The sequence below is a fragment of the Dermacentor silvarum genome, chromosome 5 (genome assembly GCF_013339745.2).
Source record: "Dermacentor silvarum isolate Dsil-2018 chromosome 5, BIME_Dsil_1.4, whole genome shotgun sequence".
NCBI classification, from domain to species: Eukaryota; Metazoa; Arthropoda; class Arachnida; order Ixodida; family Ixodidae; genus Dermacentor; species Dermacentor silvarum.
In genome coordinates, this window is record NC_051158.1 from 26426460 (window position 1) to 26448737 (window position 22278).

Below are 22278 nucleotides of genomic sequence, written 5' to 3' on the forward strand. Positions count from 1 at the left end.
TTTCACATCGAGTACGAATATTAAAAATATAATATTCGACAATATTCAAACTTTTCGAACATTTGCACATCCCTAATCATAACCGTACGAAGCGGACAGGTAACAAAGCCACCTGAACCGCAATACACGCAACACCCTGTAGGAAACTATGCCAGAAACTGTTGTGCTTGCTGGGCACCTACCTCTCACAGAGGGGCCAGCCTTGGCTGAGCTGCTCCATGGCGGCCATGTTGAGCCTCTGCACTGCCTGGGCCTTCTGTTCGTCCGTAATGTTGAGGCCGTCGGGAAGGTACGCGGGGTTTACCTCGCCTGCAACAGAACCGCACGTCCATCCCTATCAAGCGCATTGCTGACGGCACATGCTAAAGGATAACAAAATGCAAGCACGGTGCAGCAGCAGTCACCAGCCACCAGTCACCGTTGAAGACAGGTTACATTGCAGGTTGCAAATTAGCATCCCTCAGTTGAGACTCGATGAGACGCGATGCGGGAGAAGGAATGAACGCATTGATGAAAATTAAGCAGCCTCCACTTAAGATTCACTCCGTTAAATTCTTTTGTCCATTGAAAATTTTATCTTACCATAATTTTTGGGTCTTTAGAATCACAAAAGGTGTACTGCTGCAGAATGAATTAAGAATCTTCAATTCTGCAGCGAGTTTTGTCAAGTTTACAGAATGTGGACTTTATGCGAGAACACTTCGTGTATGTTAACGTACGCTATTTCATGTCTAGCATTCTTGGAAAGAACTCATCCTGTCACTCGAAATACATGCTGGATGTAGGAGATTATGAACAACAATGAAAAAAGTGAACCCACTATATGATGGCATGCTGGTACAGAGACCAAACGCCCAGCCGTCTACCCTCCAACTCGTTTTACTAAAAAGCCTTGCACACATTATTCAAACTTGCAGCACAGGTTCAATCAGAGTTGTTTCAAGATGTTTGCGACAATTTAAATGTTATTGTTTTCATCAGTGCTTTTGCTTTTGGTGCATTATCTTGGCACGTACAATCGCCCACACAGTGAATGAAGGGGATATAACTACAGTATAGACCACTTATAACATAACCTCTTATAGTGCAGGACCGGATATAATACGGTCTTTTCAGACTCCCATTAATTTTCCCACAGCACTCCATGTATACGCATATCGCTTATAGTGCAGTTGCGGGACACGAAATAGCGGTTACAGTGCGGCTGCCTGGAAGTTCGGCAGTCAGCCTAGACGACAAACGCTCCCCTCAAGCCACAAATACCGTATTTACTCGAATCTAACGCACACTTTTTTTCCGATAAAAATTCACAGGTCCAAAAATTACGTGCGCGTTAGAATCGAGTACGACCCTAAAGCTACATTACCATACAGCTGTCGGCATTTCAAAATGGCCACCTTGCACGCACGTCGAGCCTAGCTACTCGAGCCTAGCTACCGTAGCTTCCTCCATGTGCTGCAGTACACATGCTTAGGGAATAGTCTACCATCTGTCTTCACGTTCTCTGTGTCTGCTCTATCAGCATGAAGTACCGAGTTCATCATGATGCTGCACTTAAAAGGAAAGTGATCATGTGTGCGGAGACTGACGGAAATCAAGCCGCATCACGGGCGTTCAGGGAATCTGAAACTTGTGTTCGGGACTGGCGCAAACAGACGGAGAGGATTTTCGCCAGCAAAGCAATGCGGAACGGTTTCAGTGGACCGAAGCAGAACGTAATCTGCAACGATCCACTTCGGCGATACGATCGCCTTGGCCCTATCTTGAACGCAATCTGCGACGGGGAAAGTCCGCCGCGCGCCATGTTTTCGCCGCTCATAGGTCGCGTTGAAGCTAGAGGCACGATAGCACGAAGGTCAATTCGCTTGCCTCGCTTCGTCACTCGAGCATTTTGACAGTTCGTTTCTGCGGTCAACGAGCGAGATGTGTTCATGTTTGCTAGTGCGCACGTGACATCGTGCTTGTTAATTTATGTAAGCGAATACGGAACCTAGAGCACGGTGACAGCGACGGCAGAAATGCCCCTGGAGTGTCCATTATCGCAATAAATAGTTGTTTTGGTTATAGTGTGGTACCACTTATAGTGCGGATATTCGCGATTCCAGCAACTTACGTTATAAGCGGTCTACACTGTACCAGCTAAAGCTCTCCAATAAGGTGCACACAGCACTCACGACACGGTGACAACAAACTTACAGTCGGTCGCCGACGCCGGCTGCGAGTGATCGCCGTCCTCTGGGTGGCAGGGCACCGATGGGTGCAGGCCAGGCGGGTAAGAGTTGGTCGGTGTCGTCGTAGCCGAGCCGCTAGCATGAGGGTCGCCGCGGCAGCCCTGTTCCTCGGCGCTCATGGCTGCCATAGCCTCGCTCGCCGGGGCCACAGCTGTCCACGTCTCCAGGCTCTTCTCTAGCGTTTCCTCGGGGGCCACAAACTCAGGCTCGCTGCCCAAGTCACTCTGTAAGGCAAGTGCGAGACATACAGGGAATGCTACCAACAATCACAAACATCCGAAAGAAAGTACAAACACTCTTTTTATTTATTATTCAAGGGAAAACAAAAAATTCTGATGTGCCAAAACCACGGTCCGATTACGCGGCACGACGTAGTGGTTGACTCTGGATTAGTTTTGACCACCCGGGGTTCTTGAAGCTGCACCTAAATTTTGGTACACAAGCATTCTTGCGTTTTGTCCCAATCGAAATGCACTTGCCGGGGATGGGATATGATTCCGCGACCTCACACTTAGCTGCGCCACTAGCCACCGTAACTTAGCCACTAAGTACCCACTAAGCCACTTAGTAGCCACTAGTAGCCACTAAGCCGCCACAACGGGTCACGTTTCCAGTCAAACGTTACACCCTTGATCCCGTTAGTAACGGGCCCGGGTGCCAAGGGAATTGGAAACGCAGCTGAGGATAGCAGAATATTAGGAAATGGATGAGACTGGGACAGGCTGCTAGTCTAACAGACCGTTGGTTATAAGATCGACGTATTAGATGACCTGGCCGGCTCCACTTAGTGTAGAGATTGTTGACCGTCAAATATGGGGCTCGCATGCCCTGGTCTACACCCCGTTGTGACAGTGTTGTACAATGACGGGCTTCTGAAGATGAGTTTCAGTTCGTGAAACTGAAATGCTCACCAATAGACATCAAAACCAAAGACGATGCGAAGCAGTTCAAAATCTAAAATTGAAAGAACGCAACCGAACAGAATGATTACCTTGTTCGAGGCAGAGTCATCCTTGGCCCGTGAGGTGAACACTTTCATGTCTCGGTTCAGGATGATGTTGGCCAGCTGCCGGACTAATGGCTCATGTGACACTATAAGGAACACCTGCACGTATGCATGGACACATGAACACTGAATGTACACTACTTCAACACACCTGATCCCCAACAGCTGCTAAATGTGACTGTAACTTCCTTTTATTCAACTGGCACCCTCTAAACTTTAACAAGGGTTTTTGTCCACGATGAAATAAGAAGTGTAATGCTGACTTCCCTAATTTCATTAATAATGACATGTCATGTCATGACATGATGGCCAAAAAATGCCAGAAGGATCATCTTAACAGTGAGTCTTAGAAAATTTTGAAATGCCAAATTTAAATTGAATCAGAACCTCTCAAAGAACTATTTCCTATTGGATAATACTTTTATGCACAAACTGGCCAGGAAACAAATTTTTGTTGTCAACATTCTGCAAAAGGCACTGGCTAATGGAACATTGAGTGGCAGCAAGAAAGAAGGCAAACAATTTGTATAAGTGATTGATCGATCGATCATGTTTATTGTACCAAAGCAACATATAGGGCAGGACCAACTTGGCAAGGTGCAGCCTAGTAATGTCAGAGGGGAGAGTGTGGCTACAGATTAATTTTTTTACCATTTGACCCTGGGGTTCCTCACCTACACCCAGAACAAGGTACGGTATGCCATGGTTTTGATTGATGGTTCTGGTCTTATGTTGAAACACAGAAACTAAACATACAGGCTAGGATGAGTAGAGCATTGTAGACATCGAAAGGGCTCGACGAAAGGGCCCACAGCAGCACAATGCCACAGCAACTGAACTAATGTGGCAGGGCAAAATGGAATGCTTGTGTTCTACAGCCCAAAACAAAACAAACATTCCACGCTGGCATTGCTGAAATCACGAATGAAAACACTCCAGCACGCTCACCTGTGACAAGAGGAACAGGGACACTACGCTGCTGACTTTCTTCCGGTCGTCCTGCAAGAAGTCATGCCACGCCGGTCACAAAAACGACAGCCTACAAGTCGGCACAGCAAACAGACGACAAACCTGTGTGAAAGAGCGTGTGAGCATGCACTCATACGAATAGCGAGTGCCTTACAATGGTGTACTTGCTTTGAAGTGACAATGATAACTATGAAGCCCAGGCGGAGTACAGAGGCTTTTACAGCGAAGCTGTTAAGGATAATAGTTAAGGAACTCCCCTTAACATAATAATGTTAGGGGGAGTTCCGCAATGGTTCTCATATGGCGGCGGCAGTGACAGCCAATAGTAGCGCGTGGCAGCATGGTTGTTGCAAATGTCAAAGAAGAGCCAGAAAAGAAGCCTGCGTCTTAGCGCCAAAGCGGCGGAATGACCAGAGTGTCGGTGAAAACGCACAGCCAGACACCAGCATTGGTGATGAGCCAGATCAACAGCCAGCAAGCCAGCCCTGCCAGCCCGTTGGGAGTGCACAGCAAGATGCCAGTGTCAGTAGAGCCAGCGCAGCTTACAGGCATAAGCGTCAGATATAATACAGACAATAGAAGTACTAAGCTGGGGTATTTGAAAAGACTCTGATATTTAGCAAAGGAATCGCACCGGATATAGCAAAGCGTTCGCAGAGTGTTGGGTAGATTTTGGACACTGGCAAAACAGAACCCTAAGACTTTCAGGAAGCGTGAAAATTCCCTTGTGCAGCTTTGCTTTCTTGGATGTATGAGTTGCTCGAATTAGCATACATCCAAGAAGACTTTTTCGTTTAGGGCTGTTATAATTTATAAGCATTTATAAGCTGATATGGCATTTTTTTTTATTATTACACTCCTTTTTTATCATCCCGGAAGTGATTATGAACCCGTCCTGCAACCAATTTCATTTCTTACATTAGAGCTGACCGTCTAACTCCTCCAGTTCAAACTTTAATAAGAGTCATTTTTATAACTACTGGCCTAACTAGTACTCCTGAGTCATTTTGCCATGTTACACTCCCAATTTCATAATCAATGACAGGTGGGAAATCACGTTGAACCTGGCAATGAAACTCCGTCTGCTCGTTAGCGTCGGCGCCGATTGTGGTCAACCCACACAGCGCCAACACTTTCTACGCGTGGAATGGCGATCGAGCGACGTGACGTGCAGTTCGCACTTTTGTCTGTAACGCAGATTGCCCTTGCAATAAGCCACCTGCCGTAAGATTGGGAAAGCTTTTTTTTATTTTGGAGGAAAAACTGGAAAGTACAACTTTCTATGCCATAAAAGTTTTCCATAAAATACAGGTCACTATTTAACTGAGAATCCTATTAGTATTCACTACAACATAATGTCACCAATTCTTTACCTTCAGAAGGAAAAAATCACTTGATCCTATTCAAGACATTTTATTGATAAAAAAAAAATATCTTCCACACCTTCACATACTAGAACTGAGCTGTAATCAGTGCTGGCAAACTAATTTGGAGTTACCTTCAACCCTTTTAGACACTCTGTACACAACTGTGTACACCAAGATAGTGCATGAACAGCAAAAGCATCAATTAAAGTAAGGATATTTAAAATGTGTCTTCAAACGCTTCCGACTGAAATAGTGCTGCAAGTTTGAATTACACAGGCAAATCATTTTAGTAAAACGAGCGTGAAGGTAGATGGTTGGGTATTTTGTTCGGTGTGAGTATGTCATTGTATGTAGTGGGTTCACTTCTTTTGTTGTTTTTCACAATGTGTTGCGCCAATCATAACTTTCGAGTGGCTGGATGGAGGCTTTTCAAACCTGGCAGACATGAAGTCGATGTTCGTAAATCTGATGTTCCTGCAGTGAGTTTTCACATGGAGTCCACATTCTGTAAACTTGACAAAACGTAACTAAAGAACTGAAAACTCTTGATCTGTTCTGCAGCTGTAAGCTCTTCATGATTCTAAGATGTAAGTTTGCAATCAACACAACTAATGGCACCTGAAAGGGTTAATAAAAGTGGATTGTACTGCATATCTTGGTTGCTATGTACCTAGGTCACTAATAGCTTGCTACATTTCTTGTTATGTAATGCAGGCAAACTCCCGAACATGTGCAGCCCTGTTTTCGTGCCCAAGAATTGCAAGCATTAAACACTGCGATAAATTTTCTGATATTCGATTTGAAATGCACTATTCGGTATTTGCCCAACCCTAAAAAATTGTTTTGAAAATGCCGTACTTTATGGACTATAGTCGGTACCCAGTGTATAGTCGGCAGGGCCCAATATAAGCTTAAAATATGTATATATATTTTTTTAGGTAGTCTGTACGCGGTGTACAGTCCACAAGGACAAATTTCAACTGAAGAGAGTTTATTTAGATTTAGTTTATATAAATAAATAGGCTGTGGGTGAGGAAAAATTCTGTTGCCAGCCAGTGAAAGCCTGGGTCCTTTATCAGACAGCATGCAGACGTGAATTCTAAAACCCTTCATTGGGGCTGTCAGAACAAAACAGACACTTTAGGTAGCATCCCAAGCAGGATTTGTTCGCATATCACGAGCTGCCAGTACGAACTGGGAATATTGCTCATGCTCAGTGATGATCACTACAGAGCCGATTTCGCTATGTGGTTTAGCGCGGGAAAAATGTGCAGCCGCGTTTTCCTCAAGCATGCCTGCGATCTTACACAATGAAACCACACACAGTCTTCGCCTACAGATAGTCGAAATTTCAACTTGTAAACTGGCACAGTCAGTGGAAAACACGCTATACTTAGCCAATATAAACTGATCTAATGTTGCTGCTTTGAGTCCCTTTATTGTGTATCCACACAACAAACAGCTCCGCAGACAATCCCGCAGCCCATCTGGCTGGAAAGAGCAGCCACACATGAGAGATGAGGCTAGCAGATGACCGAGTAAAAAAAAAAAAAAAAATGCTACTACTCTGTACCCTACACTCACCACAAATGTTAGTAGTAGACGGGTTTGAGATTAGTGCATACCTAAAGGTCGAAAAAAAGAAAGAATGGTTGGTTTCAATGGTTGACATTTTGTCGAAACAGACGAGTTTTTGTCTCCTCAAAAATGGTCTTGTCAGCAAAAGGACAGCAGTTGCTGCCAGACCTGCAAAAGCATTCTAGGTTAGATACACAATGTTCGCCTACCAGAATCCGGAATCCTAATGTGAGAAATAGTTCGGCATTTTCAGTTCGTGCTCATCACAGATGAGGCGCTACCAACAGCTATCTATGATGTGCAGTCGCACGATGCCCCATAATTTGTTCCGCCCTGTGTATTAAGGGTGGTCCACTGAATAAGCCGACGGCCGGGCCAATCCATTACTGTCCGAACCAACAAGCACGTGCTACAATTTGCAAGCAGACGAAAGTCGGCGCAATATATGCGGAACACTCACCGCCAGGCACGGGTGGGGTCCCTGGACGAGCGAGTAGACGTAAAGCGGCACCAGGAGCCGGTTGAGGAGGTGGTCGGTGAGCACCGCGTTCAGGGCTTCGATGTGAAGGCACAGGATGTCGTTCATGTAGTGGAGGTGGTCCAGGTGCTCGGCCACCAGGTCAGACAGTCTAGTACTGTTGCCGTGCCTGTGCGAGAGAGACATGCGCACATGTGAGACATGCAATACAGTCAAACCTCGATATAACGAACCTCGATTTAACGAAAGTTGCGATGTAACAAACTATTCTTATTTGCCCATCTTAGTTCTATTGAATTAACGAAATTCTCGACATAACGAAGTGTTTTGGTGCAAGTGCAACTTCGTTATATCGAGGTTTGACTGTAGTACACATGCTGGCATATGCGTTCACAAATGTATAAGGGGAAGGGGTGGGGGGGATGCTAGGATGAAGAAGGGTCAACTTTTGAACCATTTGACCGATTTTTAATTACATTTAGTGGGAACATTTACCTTCTTATCGTTAGAAGACATTTTAAATTTCATTACTCAGGCACAAATAAAGAAATCACTAATGGTCACTGTGTTGAGCCACATTGAGTGTGTGTGGCTAGGAAAACTATCATTTCAGAAATAATGAATATATTCATTATTTTCTTATCGAAACCTTATAGGTGGTCTATAGTGCAGGGTAAGGGCACAGCCACTTGCTTTTTCTATGCCCATTTCTGTAAAACTCCCGTTAAACGCCAACTCCCGTCAGAAACGAACGGTTTTGACCGTTCCTTTTTTTTTTGCATTGTCACCATACGTCAAATATCTAATATTTCCATTGTGTTACAGGAAATTTGGAAACCTATGGGCCCTTTATCATTGTTCCTGACACAATTTCACTCTAGAAACCACCTTAAAAGTAGCTGTTGGTAAAGCCATTCGGAAACTATAGTTTTTCCTAAAGGTGTTGCTTTGCCAAAAAGTGCAGGCTAAGAAAAATCAATTCAAAAGTTGCAGAACATGCCACTTTACAGTGAATAATGATTAATCGAAGGACCGTACTGCGTAAGCTGGGCCCTCTTCATCAACGTGAAGATGCTTGGCCCTCCCACCCCCCAATTGGTTCAAGTTGTCTTTTTTTTTAGCAGCTTTAAAGTTGACAAGCGGCCCTGTCTGTGCTTGTGAAATGTTTCCTATGGTTGCTTGCTAGACATGTTTCGTCGTCTGATCTCTACAATCCAGTTCCAGCTCATCAAGCACACTCCTGATGCTGCATGCACCCTCATTGAACTATAGCGCAGCCAATGCTCCAATGTTGCTGCAGTCTCCACTATTCTCAGGAGTACGAACTGCATTTTCGGGCACCTCTTCTACACTGACACCCTGAATGATTCATTTGCATTCTATGTCTGCATCTTTGAACAGCATGCAAGGAGGTCTGGCTTACTCTGCCTTTTGCATAGACACACTGGCTCTTTAGTTATGTCCCTACTGACAGTTGGACAGAGTGGGCTCTCGGCACCGATGTCTTCTTGGCATCAGCCAGGGCTTTGCACAGGTTGTACTCCGAGTATTCACCGACTGTAATTAAGTTGTAATCCACCAATCCGTGTTTCAGTGTTGGTTTGCCAATCAATCCAGACTCGCAGTGGTTGAAGATATGCCACCTTCGTTGCCTTACCACCAAACCATGTTTCAGTTTGGCTTGCCACTCAATACCGGCTCGCCACAGTCGAAAATAACATTTTTTCGGTGCACTTATTCTACGCATCATGCTGCAGCCTTGATAGGCCTCTTACGGCTAAAAAGTGCAAAGACTATCTTTCGAACGGAGACATTCATTCAGTGTCCAGTTTTTCTTGTGCCTGGCAGCAGTGTTTTGACAACAGCAGTCACAAGAACTTTTGACAGCAAGCGCATGACACCGTCACACCTTTTTTTTGTATTGTAGAAGGGCAATTTACTAATATAGCTAAAATATTTCTGTTAAAAAAGACAGTCACAAAAGAGATGGGACATAAGCCACCAAGGCTACAACGGAACGGCAAGGTGAAGCCTCTGTCATCTTTCTCGTGTCTGCATTGAACTATGAACCAACTAGCACAACAAGCGCTATTAAGCCTCATACATCCGTTGCATTTATCCGATGAACCTTAGCGAGCCCTGCTGTCACGCTCTTCCACTCGGTAGACTCAAAGAAAAACAGGAAGGCTCACTCAGCATGCATGGCACAGTTGTCCAGCTCGAGGACGTGCTTGCCGATAAAGTAGACAAGGTTGGAGAAGTAGGGCGCGGCCGTCCGGTCGCGGATGAACTTCAGCATCGCCCTGTCCTCCACTGCAGAAAAAATAGAAGGCAGGGGAGGGGGGGCGGAAACAGGAGGAGAAAGACCGCAGCGGAACCGAGACGTCACCAACAAGAGCAATGCACGGCTTCGAAAGTTTGAAAAACAGTGTTACACTCTATGATGAAGAAGAAATGACAAACAAAAATAAAATAGTGGTTTAATCCACAGCGATAAAGTATTTGAACTATTGGAAAGTCACTTAAGAACACGCACTGCATTGTATTTTCCTGCATCTTGTTTTGAGTGTACGCTGACTAATTTCTGACGTAGATTATCGGCAGCCCGTTCAATTGGTGGTCCTAGTTCCACATTTGAAAGCTGCGGGAATGCTTCTATCCAAAGACAGCCACCCGCGCAAGCGGGCAAACAAACCGCAGCAGGTTGAGGGATGATGGGGACACCTTCCTCACCAGGGCTCCTCACAGGAGGCACTAGTGTTATCAGCGCCACCGGGCAAGTGATGCGAGATGTCGATGACATCGGCCAACTTTTTTTTTTTGGTCCCCTCAAAATTGTGAATGCGGTAATAACTGCTGCCGCTTGCCCTTTTCCGCAAATGTGGTTAGCCAAGCTTTGCCACGGCAGATGCGGTGGCCACCCCCCTCACCCCAGAACCAATAAGCCGGAAACCCCTCTCTACCTGGCGCATTTTTTTTCGAGGAGTTCCTCAGTGATGCGGTTGACTGTATATGCGTGAACGCATGTGCCAGCATGTGCACTATTGCTTATCTCGCATACGAGCACGTCTCTTTCGCACAGGCACGGTGACAGCTAGCTGGCCTGCTTGAAGTATCATTTGCAAGCGTAATAAATGCTCTTCAAGTGTACATGTGGTTGTCGTCCATGGTTTTCTCGAGCTTGCACCGAGCCATGGTTATCGAGCAGGCGTGCGACAACTGCGGTTCACGGAGTGACAAAGCGTAGCGCCATTGGCGCCACCATTTCCTACAAAGCAGAACCCCGACATCCTCGACGTGCCTTTGCACTGTGGCTGCTATCGTTGCAGCAACCAAACATTCTTATGCAGCTTTTAACAGGGAACACACAAGAGGAACATCAAGCTAAGCTGCATTCATAAATAAAGTTCCTGCAATAGCAAAGTGGTCGCGCTTACTGTCAGTTGAAGCTCAGTGCAAGCCAGAAGACAAACACGAAAGACTGGACGTGACCAAGCTCTAAAGTTCCCTCAGCAGCCTACCACGATGTTGCAGGTTTCAACAGTGTCTGCTCAGGTCTAGTTAATCGTTTATTGATGGAGAGCACATTCATGTCTCAGTTCTGGATTACTATGTTGGCCAGATGCCTGACTAACGGCTCGTGCAGCACTATCTGGAACCCCTGCATGCATGCATACACACGTGAACATTGAAAGTATGCTACTTCAACGCTCGATCCCCAACAGCCTTCTGTTTCAACTGGCACACCTGAAATTTCAGCAAGGGCTCGTTTCCTCAGTGAAACAAGAAGTGCTATGCCGACTACCCAATGCCATTGCTGACGACATGTCATGCCGCGAACATGAAATTGTGGCTCCAAAAGATGCTAAAAGGAGCATCAGAACAGAGAGCAGTAACACATTTTTCAAAGTTCAAAGTGAATCAGAAAAATTTATTTCCTATTGAATAATATTTTTATGCGCCAACTTACCAAGCAGACAAATTACTTACTTTTACTTGTACTATGCTACGTTCTAAGCAAACCAATGTGTCACCCTGGCAAGTTTCAAGAAATTATCCTGCACCAAGATGGATCTGTAGGGGTCTGCGAATAGCGATTTTTGAGACCGAATCAAATCAAATATCGAATAGTTCTCGAATAATGTATAGCCATTATCACAATTAATATACAATGATGTTCACATCCTAGTATTCTTAACGTTAGCATGTTTCTCAAAATTTTGACCACCGGTGGTTCCAAAATCACACTCGCAAGTTATATAACTTGCGAGTGTTTACAGCAATGCACTGTCAAGAGAGAGATGCGGCACCTTCGTGTTGTGCCCTTGTTTCTTTATTGTTTTTTTACTCCTTACCATAAGTATATGACCAAAAATATCTTTTTTTTTTAAGGTATTGAGAAATGTTGAAAAATCAATTAATTGGAATGCCTTGTTGCCAGCACAAATGCATTTTCATAGCACCTAGACTATAAAAATAAACCATCACTTCTTACGGGGTGCACGTTCAGGGTAACTTTTGCTCAAGAAACTAAAAATGTAGCTGCTACTTCCAACTACGTTCAAATGATCGCAATCCTTACTAGAATTTTCAAGATCTGAGGACCAAGTTTGTTAACTCTTGCCAGTTTCTCATGCTGCTTGATTTACTCACTAAGTGTAGTAGCACAGGTTCATGGTTACATCATGGTTCATGGTACACGAGGGACAGACGACACAGCACTTACGTCGTCCGTTACTTGTGTATCCGTCTTCTGCGTTGGCTATAGCTATATCCACACCAACTGGACTAATCACAGCGTTCGTTGCAACAGCACACAGCTGTATGTCTCTGCGGGATTCCTGCTCTTAAACTGAAACAGGCACTGCTGCACCTACAAGCCGTGCTGTCATGTGACCTACTAACACCGGCTGCAACTGAGAGAGGAGAGACTAGGAACTGGTGTAACCACAGGTCCCCAAGTAGCCAATCACAAACCTTTCATCCTCCGATCATCAAGCAGCTTGAACAATGCTGCACTGCATTTGAAACTGAACACTGGGTTTCCCACTTCTTGACAAAAATGTCTCGACAGCATTGCAAAGACTCTTGAGTCTTTGTGACGCTTAGTTCCTTACAAGTGCCACAACAAGTCAGTGGCCATCGGAAGTAGGCAAAATGACACAGCAAAACTGCATGACATGTCCACAGCGGTTCCAAGGCATCAAGGTTAGGCCACAGTTATGTCAGTGTCCACAGAAGCCCATAATTTCAGCTAACTGCAAGCTTTCGCTCGGGGCCAATTCCAATTTTCCTCTTTGGCCATGCTTGAAATGTGGAAATGTTCTCGTCAGGCAACAACTAAACTGAACTGATTCAAACAAGATTTGTTGCACATCAAAAAAAGAATGTTGCAAGCCTAGAGATTGTCAGGAGATTCCTTTTATTTAGGCCCTCAGAGTTGTTACAAAAATCACCTAAATTGCTGAATTTCAAGAAGAACATAATGCATCAGTTTACAATTTATGTTAAATTTTTACTCTGTTTATGCAATTTTTACAGAGTTCATACCCGCAAATTTTTAGTACATCACAGCCCTGTAAAGCATCTCAGTTTTATCTGAATGTCATAATTGATTCAATTCCTAGCAACGTGATTAGACCCTTGTTTAGAGGCTGTTATCACAATAAAGCGCTATTGTGGTAACAGCCTGTATTGTTATTTCGCAGCCCTGAATAAAAAAATTTCGCCAGTCTATGTCTTTATTCACAACACTGCATAAATTAAGACACCCAGACTGGACAGCATTGATATGTAACACACGGTTGTAAATTACTATACAGGACTGTAATCACAACAATGCTGCATTGTGATAAAAGCCAACACAGAGCTGCTATAATAACAGCCCTGCAGAGAGGGTGCGGTTATCACAATACAATGAACAAGATCCATTAAGACATACAGGCTGGGCAAAACTGATATCTATTTATATTTTTTTTACATTGCACAGAACACAACCATCATTATCATCTGCCTATTTTTATTTCCACTGAAGAAAAACTCTCTCTTTCTCTCTCTTTCTTTTTTTTGTGAGCCACAGCAACATCAGGAACAGCTCTGAATGACTGCCAGTACAGTTATTAGATGACTCTGCACTCGTACTGTGAACAGAGACGACGCGTGCACACACATAATGAAAGAACACGTACTATGTCTCATAACAGTCACCCCTTTCCACTTTCAATATGCTTCACTGCATAACACTGCCACAATGCGGCAAAGCTAATTTCACAAAACTGGCCATTATATTAGACATATGCTTCATTCGCACTCAATGCATATCTCGGCCTAAAGCAAACTGAGTTAGGCCTGCACTGCCTACACACAAATAGCTTCCATTTAAATCTAACTTTGGCTAGCTATCTCGCACATGATTGCAATTATGATGCGGCTGTGCTGCATAACCCAGTTTCTTCTCTCTCTTTTCTTTTTTCTTGTGTGGGGGGATTGGGCAGTGTTTTGGAAGATTTATGGATTTATGGCCACATCCATACAATCGGGAGGATTGGCAGGAATACGGGAGTCTCTCGGACAAGCCGGGAGAGTTGTTAGGTATGCGATAACATCCCTGTATTGCAAGTTCCCAGCCGTGTAAAACACATCAATTTTGTCGTCTAGATGTCCTAGTTGATGCAATTCGAAGTGTTGATAACAACTCAGTACTGCTATTTCAGAGCCCTACACAATGCATCAATTTTGCACTAAATGCAGTTCACGGTACTGCAATAATCAAGAGCAGTGCCACCAAAAACACTGTCACCAGTTCACAGTCCAGCCCAGTGTCAGATTTCAGGTGCAGTGCCGAACCTTCAATCTTTAAATAACAGGAACATTGGAAGTGCATACAAGGCCACGGGTGTGATCCCAATCGTGCACATGCCAGTCTTGTTCTTTGGTCGCAACCATCATTGCCAAGGTCACATGACAATACGATTCACCAAGAAAGTTAGCATAAGTGAGGGGTGGGCTAGTTGGTCGACGTTCATCTTCGACAGAAAAGCATGACAGAGGAGCAACAGACGAATTATTCATGAGACAGGTGCTCCATGCTTGAAAGTGCTTCCCATCAATAAGTCCCCTCATTGCTATGTGCAATAACCTGTGCTGGCATACGCACATTAACAAATATCATACCACCTTTTAATCAAGACCCTATGTTTCCTGAAGTGTAATTGCCGTCAAGCCCCATAGAACACGATATTCCTTGCCTACTAATTGCTTGTTCCAACTGAAATTGGAATATGCGTCTGCTGTGTGGAACTTGCATCAGGCATATCTCTCATCGATGCACTTGGATCTGTCCAGAATCACACTACTAGGTTCGTTCATTACCAACATTCATATGATGCACTGTTTCATTTGATTCATTTCTGCACTAAGACGAAATCTGCCTTTCTGTTTCTGAAAGAAAGCTCCTTTCTTCATGAAAGCAATTCAGCCTGCCACTCCGACATTCCCTTCACTTGTGACTGCATCCTCACATAGTGTTCCATGCAGCAACGTCTCGTTACTTTGTGGTCTCCGTGGTTTCGACAAGAACACGACAGGTCAATGGCGCACATTTGTGGATACACAAAGATAAATATGCCGTGGAAATTTGATTCTGGGTGCTTCCTTCAAGCAGATTTGGAAACCCAGTACAAAGCCACGTAAACCTGCCTCGAAACCAGATGATCCTCCGTTGTCCACGAGGCACACAAACTGCACTATTACTTACCAGCACTTATCCACGTTTTCTTAATATCTCGCGCCTTCAGCCTAGATGCGTATGCTTAAGATCTACGACTGAAGAGTATTAAAATATCTACATTCGGTACAGGACCTTTTACTTGCGCATAGCTAACATATGGTAGCGTAAAGACAGAGGGTGTGCCGAGAATCACAGGGCGCTTATGTATAATTTCTCATACATACACTATCACAGACACTATGGGAATAAATCGATTGCACCAAGCATACTGTCGTGCTGCTTAAACCCTAGGACATGCATGCGTACAGTAAATGACCCCCGTGAAATTCTATTAAGACAATACAAATGTCAGTGCGCGCATATTGAGGGTCTTCACTATGCCCTGCAAGTTTCATGATTGTGCCTTAATGTCATGGAAAACGTTTCTTGCACTTATAGAAATTAATGTGGGGTGATGTACATGGCTAGAAAGCAATGCCAGCAATTGTTTTCTCTCAACGTCACAAAAGTTGTGGAATACTTAAGACGTGCCCAGAACATTTACTTCATTTTGCTTCCCATATCAACACAGAATTTTGTTAAACGTAACCATGGTACAATCTTTATTCAGACAGTCAGAAAAAAATTGCCTATACAATGGCATGAGCGTATGAAAACTGACACTGGTAAATGATCTTCAAAGTCTTACTATATAATTTTTTTAAAATCCCTTAGGTAACAACCTAATGTCCCTCAAGTACATTCATTTCAAATATACAACTATTTTTTGTATACAATATGGCCACCCCTAGTGTGACTTCATGTGGTTATTAATAACTTCCACACTGATTTATATTAGTGATTAGAAAAATGCATTTAGCAAATTGCTTTCATAATACTACAACATTGCTTGAAAGGTAATGAAATCTAGCAAACAAAACATGCAAACAGCTTCATTCAGACATTTCCCATTTAAGGGAGACAAATAAAGAAACAAATACACAAACAAAAGTCCCCAGTTTCTGTCTAAACATCAACACAATGAGCCAATTGGGGTCATGCAAAAAAAAAATTGTGCCCTCACGATCGCAGTGGTGAAACGCACAACAAAAGATGCAACAGCAATGTCTGTTACACATACAATGCGAGCACAGCAGCACCTGGCGGCAAAAAGTGAAGCCTCAACAGCCTGCAAGCTCCCAATGTTATCTGCCAAAACCATGAAGACATAATTTGAGATGACAGGTGTCATGCAGTGTGTGTGTGTGTGGTCGTCATTTCAACCAGTGGTGAGGGACACCCAACAGAAGGTACAACAGCAATTTGCGTCTGCTTTGCACGAGCAGCCAGTTTATGCTTACCACGTCCATTTTTTCTCTTATGTTTGGATTGCAGCATGCCTTCGGGCCTGCTGGCATTAGCTTCTGCAATGGGATGGATTCCAAAAAGAAGTCTCCCTGAGCTGCCTGTCAACTAAGAGTGAGGCTAAACAAACGTTTGAGTCGTGCTTGACGGTTGAACAGCAGACAACAACAGACACAAGAGAGACTAGAGCCGGGACAATATAACTATTCTATCCCAACGCAACCCCTTTTCGTACTCTGTCTATGATCTGAGCAACACTCTGCCCACGTTATCACCGGGATTGGCCGGTCATGAACGACGGATGAGATGAAAGCAACAGAATCGAGTAAGAGAATTCCGTACGATAAACCGGCTTGGGACTCCCCTCTGTCTGTCGTCTGCAGTTCAGCTGTAAAACTTAGTTCAAACTGTGAACGAACTAGTTTGAAATACCATTTACACAAATGCATGAATATTATAAAAAAATGGGACGGTCAGGCTAGGCGGTACAGATTGACAGTTGACGGAAAACAGTGTGACACTAGAACAAGTATAGAACGAACAGACAGGACCACACAAGTGTTAAATCGCACTACCGTGCAGTTCAGGAAGATCTGCACAAATTTGTGCAGCTACTCAATCACAGACAATGAAAAGCTGCCAACCCTGCCTAACTTCTTTCATCTCATTGCTGGTTTATGACTGCATTGTGCACCATGATGCCAGTACATTGTGCTTCCCAATGCAAGTACAGCCACGGCTGCACTGCTTCTGCGCTGACTCTTTTACCTTCCATACAGGACGCGAGAGACAAGAAGTTATGAAGTCGGGACAGGTAGTGTACTTGGTCGTCGCCGAGTGCAGCAAAGAATTCATCGCAAAAAGTTCACTGAAAACTATGCACAATGAAACATCCAAGCGGGCAAAAGAAGTACCAATGCCACAAGCACAATAAAAGCAAACTGAGAGAAAAAAAAATTAAAGACAAACAAAACAATACAAAAAAGAATATCAAGCAAGGTGCCCACCCACACGTCATGAAGGTGAGACAACTTTTGTTCCGAAAGAGCCGCCGATGGAATGCCGACTTCCCTCTTCCAGACGCGAAATGCTTGGTCTGTCGATTGTACCGACTGCCCCCCCCGAAAGGTGGCTATGCAAACAAACCAGCGCTGACAGCCACTGCTTATGATTGATTGATTGATTGACTGGGCATAGCATCCCAAAGCAACGCAAAGGCCACAAAAGATACCTACTAACCGCTGGTTTTGTTTTGTTGGCTATGTGGCTTTGGTTCCTCCTTGTACACACCTATACAACACTGTTGCTAAAGCAGTATTTGCACTGAGGGAGAAATCCCCGAGGGTTATGGGAGGAACATCGTGATGTGGTGTGGGGCCATACATGACGCCGTTTCTAGCGAGCCACCTCTCCCTCCCCTACGAGCACCAAGGTCACGTGCCGCTGCCGAACAGATGCATGCACGAAGAGTTGACACTTCTTCCTCCACCGGGATGGGGGAGCGTTTGTAGCTCTCAAGCGAACACATCTCTGTGCCTACAGGGAATTACGAGAAGCCGCACCCCCTGACGAAGGCCCGACATAGTGATCACGTGCTGTGGTCACCTTGCAGCAGGGGAGCCGGATTTCTCCCCCACGTGAATGCCCGACTAAGGGTTCGAGTCCTTGCGACCAGCTCTTTCTAAATCTTAAGGTGCTTCGTTTTCAATTAATTTCTTCAGTTGCGAGTTGGCACTTGTTTTGTATTGTCCTTTCTGTTCGTTTTTGCATGTGCGCTACCACACTAATTATCAGTAACCACGCATCAATGTTGCAAAGCTACAACGGCATGCATTCCCTCACTTCACCCAATGTAAGAGCCAATGGTAAATGCATCAATCTAGTCCATCTGCTGTTTTTCTTTATCCCTAGAAGATGGATTATCTAGAGTAAATTATGTTATGCCTTAAGAATACTGATCACTGCCTCCCAAAGACATTAAAAAAAAATTAAATTATGAGGTTTTACGTGCCAAAATCACGATCTGATTATGAGGCATGCCGTAGTGGGGGACTCCGGAAATTTGGACCACCTGGGGTTCTTTAAAGTGCACCTAAATCTAAGTACACGGGTGTCTTCGCATTTCGCCCCCATCGAAATGCGGCCTACGTGGCCAGGATTCGATCCCGCGACCTCGTGCTTAGCAGCTCAACACCATAGCCACTAAGCAACCACGGCGGGTCCTAAAGACTTTGTACGTTCAAAACAAGCAAGAAATGGTTCCAATTTCCCTAACTTTTGCAGTGTGTTTACTTACTGTCGTGCCTGTTGAAGCACATGACACAAGTGCGTGGCAACTGAAACTGCCCATATAGGTCAGTCTATGGACTATAAAAAAAATTTAGGCTCACAAGGTCATTAAATAAGCCTGTGTTTCCGTAACATAAGAACGAATTACTCAAATTCATAGCTTGTTACCTGCTTGTTAAAACACATACGAGTGAACTAGCTTTCACAAAAGCAGCCTGCAACAAATTACCTACTCAATGTGGAGGCAACAGCATTTGGATAGTGCAAGTGTGAACCGCTGCCTCACCTTTGAAGACATTCAGGGTGAGGGTGCGGACGGCAATGCGCACCATACTCTCGTTGTGGTTGAAGAACTTGATGGCCTCGGTGTACAAAGGAAAGTCATTGGTGTGCTGCGAGAGGGTATATACAGGGTGGGTGTTCCAGTGAAAGTCGTCTCCAATCAAAAATTATAAGAAAAGATAAGAAACACGCAGGAGATTCAAGGCAAGTAGCTAACTGACCAACATCAATTGTGCAATAGATAAATGTCACTACAATACAGTTGGACCTCATAATAATGAAGACGCAGCTGACACGAAGATACTTTTTATAAGCACAGTACATTCAAATTTTATCTTGTAAACTTGTAAGTTGCATACGACACACTCCAGCTGGCTCATTAATCTGTTATGATGCTATATTGGGCCTTGCAATGAGTAGGAGCTCAGCAGATGACTGAACAAGCATAAGAAAGTGTCAGAACAAAGATTTTTAGAGCGCAGCTCTCAGACGGCCGTTTCTGCGGCGAGCGGCGGCGTTATACCTTGTAACCGAGCGAACGAGCACAGCGAAAGACGAGAGCGAACGCGGAGCACAGCGGGCAATGAAAGACTGCAAGAGTGAAGAGAGAGCGAGGAGGAGGGTATGGCGAAAGCGTGAGAAGAAAATCGTAGTGCCACGCAAGACAGACTATGGCAATACAAGATGGCGCCAGAGTAGCATGCTTAGTTAGGGTGCCTCGATGCGCTCACTCGCCTCTGCTCCATTCCCAGCGGCGCGCATCGAGGCACTCTACGTGCCGTCTGTTCACCAAAGCGCTGCACGAGCAGAGGTCTGTCTGCGGCGGCTGCTGTGAATCACGCCCACGCATCAGCCACACGCTGCCTGTCGCAATCTTCCAATTAGTGAGGCAGCCGCGCCACACTTCGCTTCGTTTGGAACGTGCCGCACGAGACAGATTGTCCGTGCCAGCCAATATATCGCGAAATGAAAAGACGTATAAATCTGCGCTCAAATTTCGCATTAGGGAGCATCGTAGTCTTTGGCGAATTTTTTTGCTCCCATATGAGCACTTCCTGCTTTGTTGCAGAAAGAATATTCAGTATTCTATTCTATATTCAATGGTAATTGTTTTCGAATATAGTCGAACGTGTTTATGACGCACTCGATAGTTTTGCAAAAAGTGGTTACCCATATCCATGGTTCATTATATATGGACTCGCCCTTAAAAACGCTAAAAAATTAACCACATTCAACAGTTACATATCAGCAGCACTCTGGTCCGAAAACCAGATTTTCAGTGCCATTCTTGCTCCCGGTGCACTCCCGCACCTAGCTGCAAACTTGCATTAGAACATACCTACATCTAAAGAATGAAATGCGGCGGTGTACATTTTGAAACTGCAAGCGCAGCCACCATTTTTTATTCGGGAGCTTGCGATATATTTTACTACCAGCGGGATGTGACTGTATTCTGCACACACACGAGAGCAAAGCATTCTTTTTGGCTGGAAGCATAAACTTCGGAAACTACTGCGGCAGCCAGCCATCTTGCGAAGGTCTCGGCATTACGACTGCACGTCAGCCACACAAGAGCCGTAAAATTACGTATCTATGTCGCTTCAGTTTGTACGGCTGCGGTGGTGAAAGCTACCACCCTCCCGCTGCAATGCAACTTTGCTGCTGCGTTCGAGTGCGCTCGTGGCTGGCTGTTCTTAGTGACGGCTCTGACGCAGACTGCTTAGTGAAAGCTGACAACGTGGTTCTGCATCGCAGCCAGCACGGAAGACCGTCACTAAGAACAGTCGGCCACGACTGCACTGAAACGCAGCAGCAATGCAGCCAGCAGACAGACAGCTAGTAGTTATGAAGGTTGTGACAAACCAAACCACTCGTATAGCTTCACTGTCTGATGCATCAGTTGTCAGATTGGCATACGTCTCTGAAGGATCTTTTTTTTTTTTCCATAGGGCCTCAAGGACAGGCCCTTCATTTACCACAAAAATAAAAACCCAAAAAGATATGCCAGTAAATATGCTCAGGTGAAAACGAAATGCAAGCACTGTTCAAGCAATCGGACAAGTTTAAGCGCCTTTAACGCATTGAAAATGAAATTTCGATGTTGAAGGGCTTTCGAGTGTTCTGAACCCTGCGTTTCCTCTCACCTCATTGTAGAAAAAATGGATCGTGTGATTGTTGAGCTTGAGGGAGAGGGTCTTCAGGAAAGATATGTAGTATGCCATCACCTGGGAAAAAAAGCAAAAAGAAACAGATAAGGGAGGGGGAGTTAAACTTATTCAGAGCATGACTGCAAAACACTTTTAAGTTGACACGTGAGAAGAAAAAAAAATTTTTCTGCACGATGCAACTTTCTGTTGCAAACTGCAAGGAAAACATTCTGAGCTCACCTCTTCATCAGAAAAGTCAAACTTGTGCACTATGATGGAGTTGACATGGTTGTTGGACAAGAGGTAATCTGAAATAACGAGAAAAAAATATATATAGACCTCCTTCCCCCAACTCATTTAATACACTCGGCTGACTTTATATAATGAAAAGTGACAGGCATCAAGCAATTATGGTATGAAAAAAAAAATTTTTAGCCCCCAAATCTACCAGTATACTTTTCACATTACTTTCAAGTACAGCTGCAAAAAAAAAAAAAGGAAGGTGGTAACATAGCTGTCAATTATAAAATCCTCCTGCTCCTATGATGAGCCCTAGAAATAGATTTTTTTTATTATTTTTAAAGGGTATGGCTGTCTCTTTCCTTAATTTATCACGTAGTGCAGACCCTACACAGGTCTAAGCAGGGTAGACAAAGAAAGAAAACATTGACAACTTTGCAAACAGGTTACAGAATGTGAAATATTCAGGGTTCGTACACAATATTTGGCTGGAAATTCAAGGACATTTCAAGGATTTCAAGGATGCAAAAAGACAGAATTCAAGGAGTGTTAGCGTAGTTTTATTTCCTCACATGACTTAGGAAAGGAGCCCTATTTTCGCATTAATTTCTCTTTCAA

The 22278-nt window shown here is 44.4% G+C and overlaps 1 protein-coding gene across 2 annotated transcripts in view; it reads right to left on the reverse strand.

The window, feature by feature from the left end:
• Positions 1 to 21722, reverse strand: part of LOC119453125 (protein CLEC16A homolog) — a 59059-nt gene extending 37337 nt beyond the window's left edge. Inside the window, exons 1-10 of one of the 2 annotated variants that reach the window (XM_037715128.2) lie at positions 21661 to 21722; positions 21418 to 21498; positions 19278 to 19383; positions 16699 to 16761; positions 9822 to 9942; positions 7612 to 7798; positions 4186 to 4236; positions 3223 to 3336; positions 2197 to 2455; positions 183 to 309 (exon numbers count right to left, since the gene is read on the reverse strand). In XM_037715128.2, coding sequence (XP_037571056.2) covers positions 183 to 309; positions 2197 to 2455; positions 3223 to 3336; positions 4186 to 4236; positions 7612 to 7798; positions 9822 to 9942; positions 16699 to 16761; positions 19278 to 19383; positions 21418 to 21495 — 1106 coding nt within the window. In that variant the 5' untranslated portion in view covers positions 21496 to 21498; positions 21661 to 21722. The remainder of the gene's footprint in view (positions 1 to 182; positions 310 to 2196; positions 2456 to 3222; positions 3337 to 4185; positions 4237 to 7611; positions 7799 to 9821; positions 9943 to 16698; positions 16762 to 19277; positions 19384 to 21417; positions 21499 to 21660) is intronic. The other variant, XM_049667559.1, reaches the window with a different exon arrangement.
• Positions 21723 to 22278: the final 556 nt, after the last annotated feature.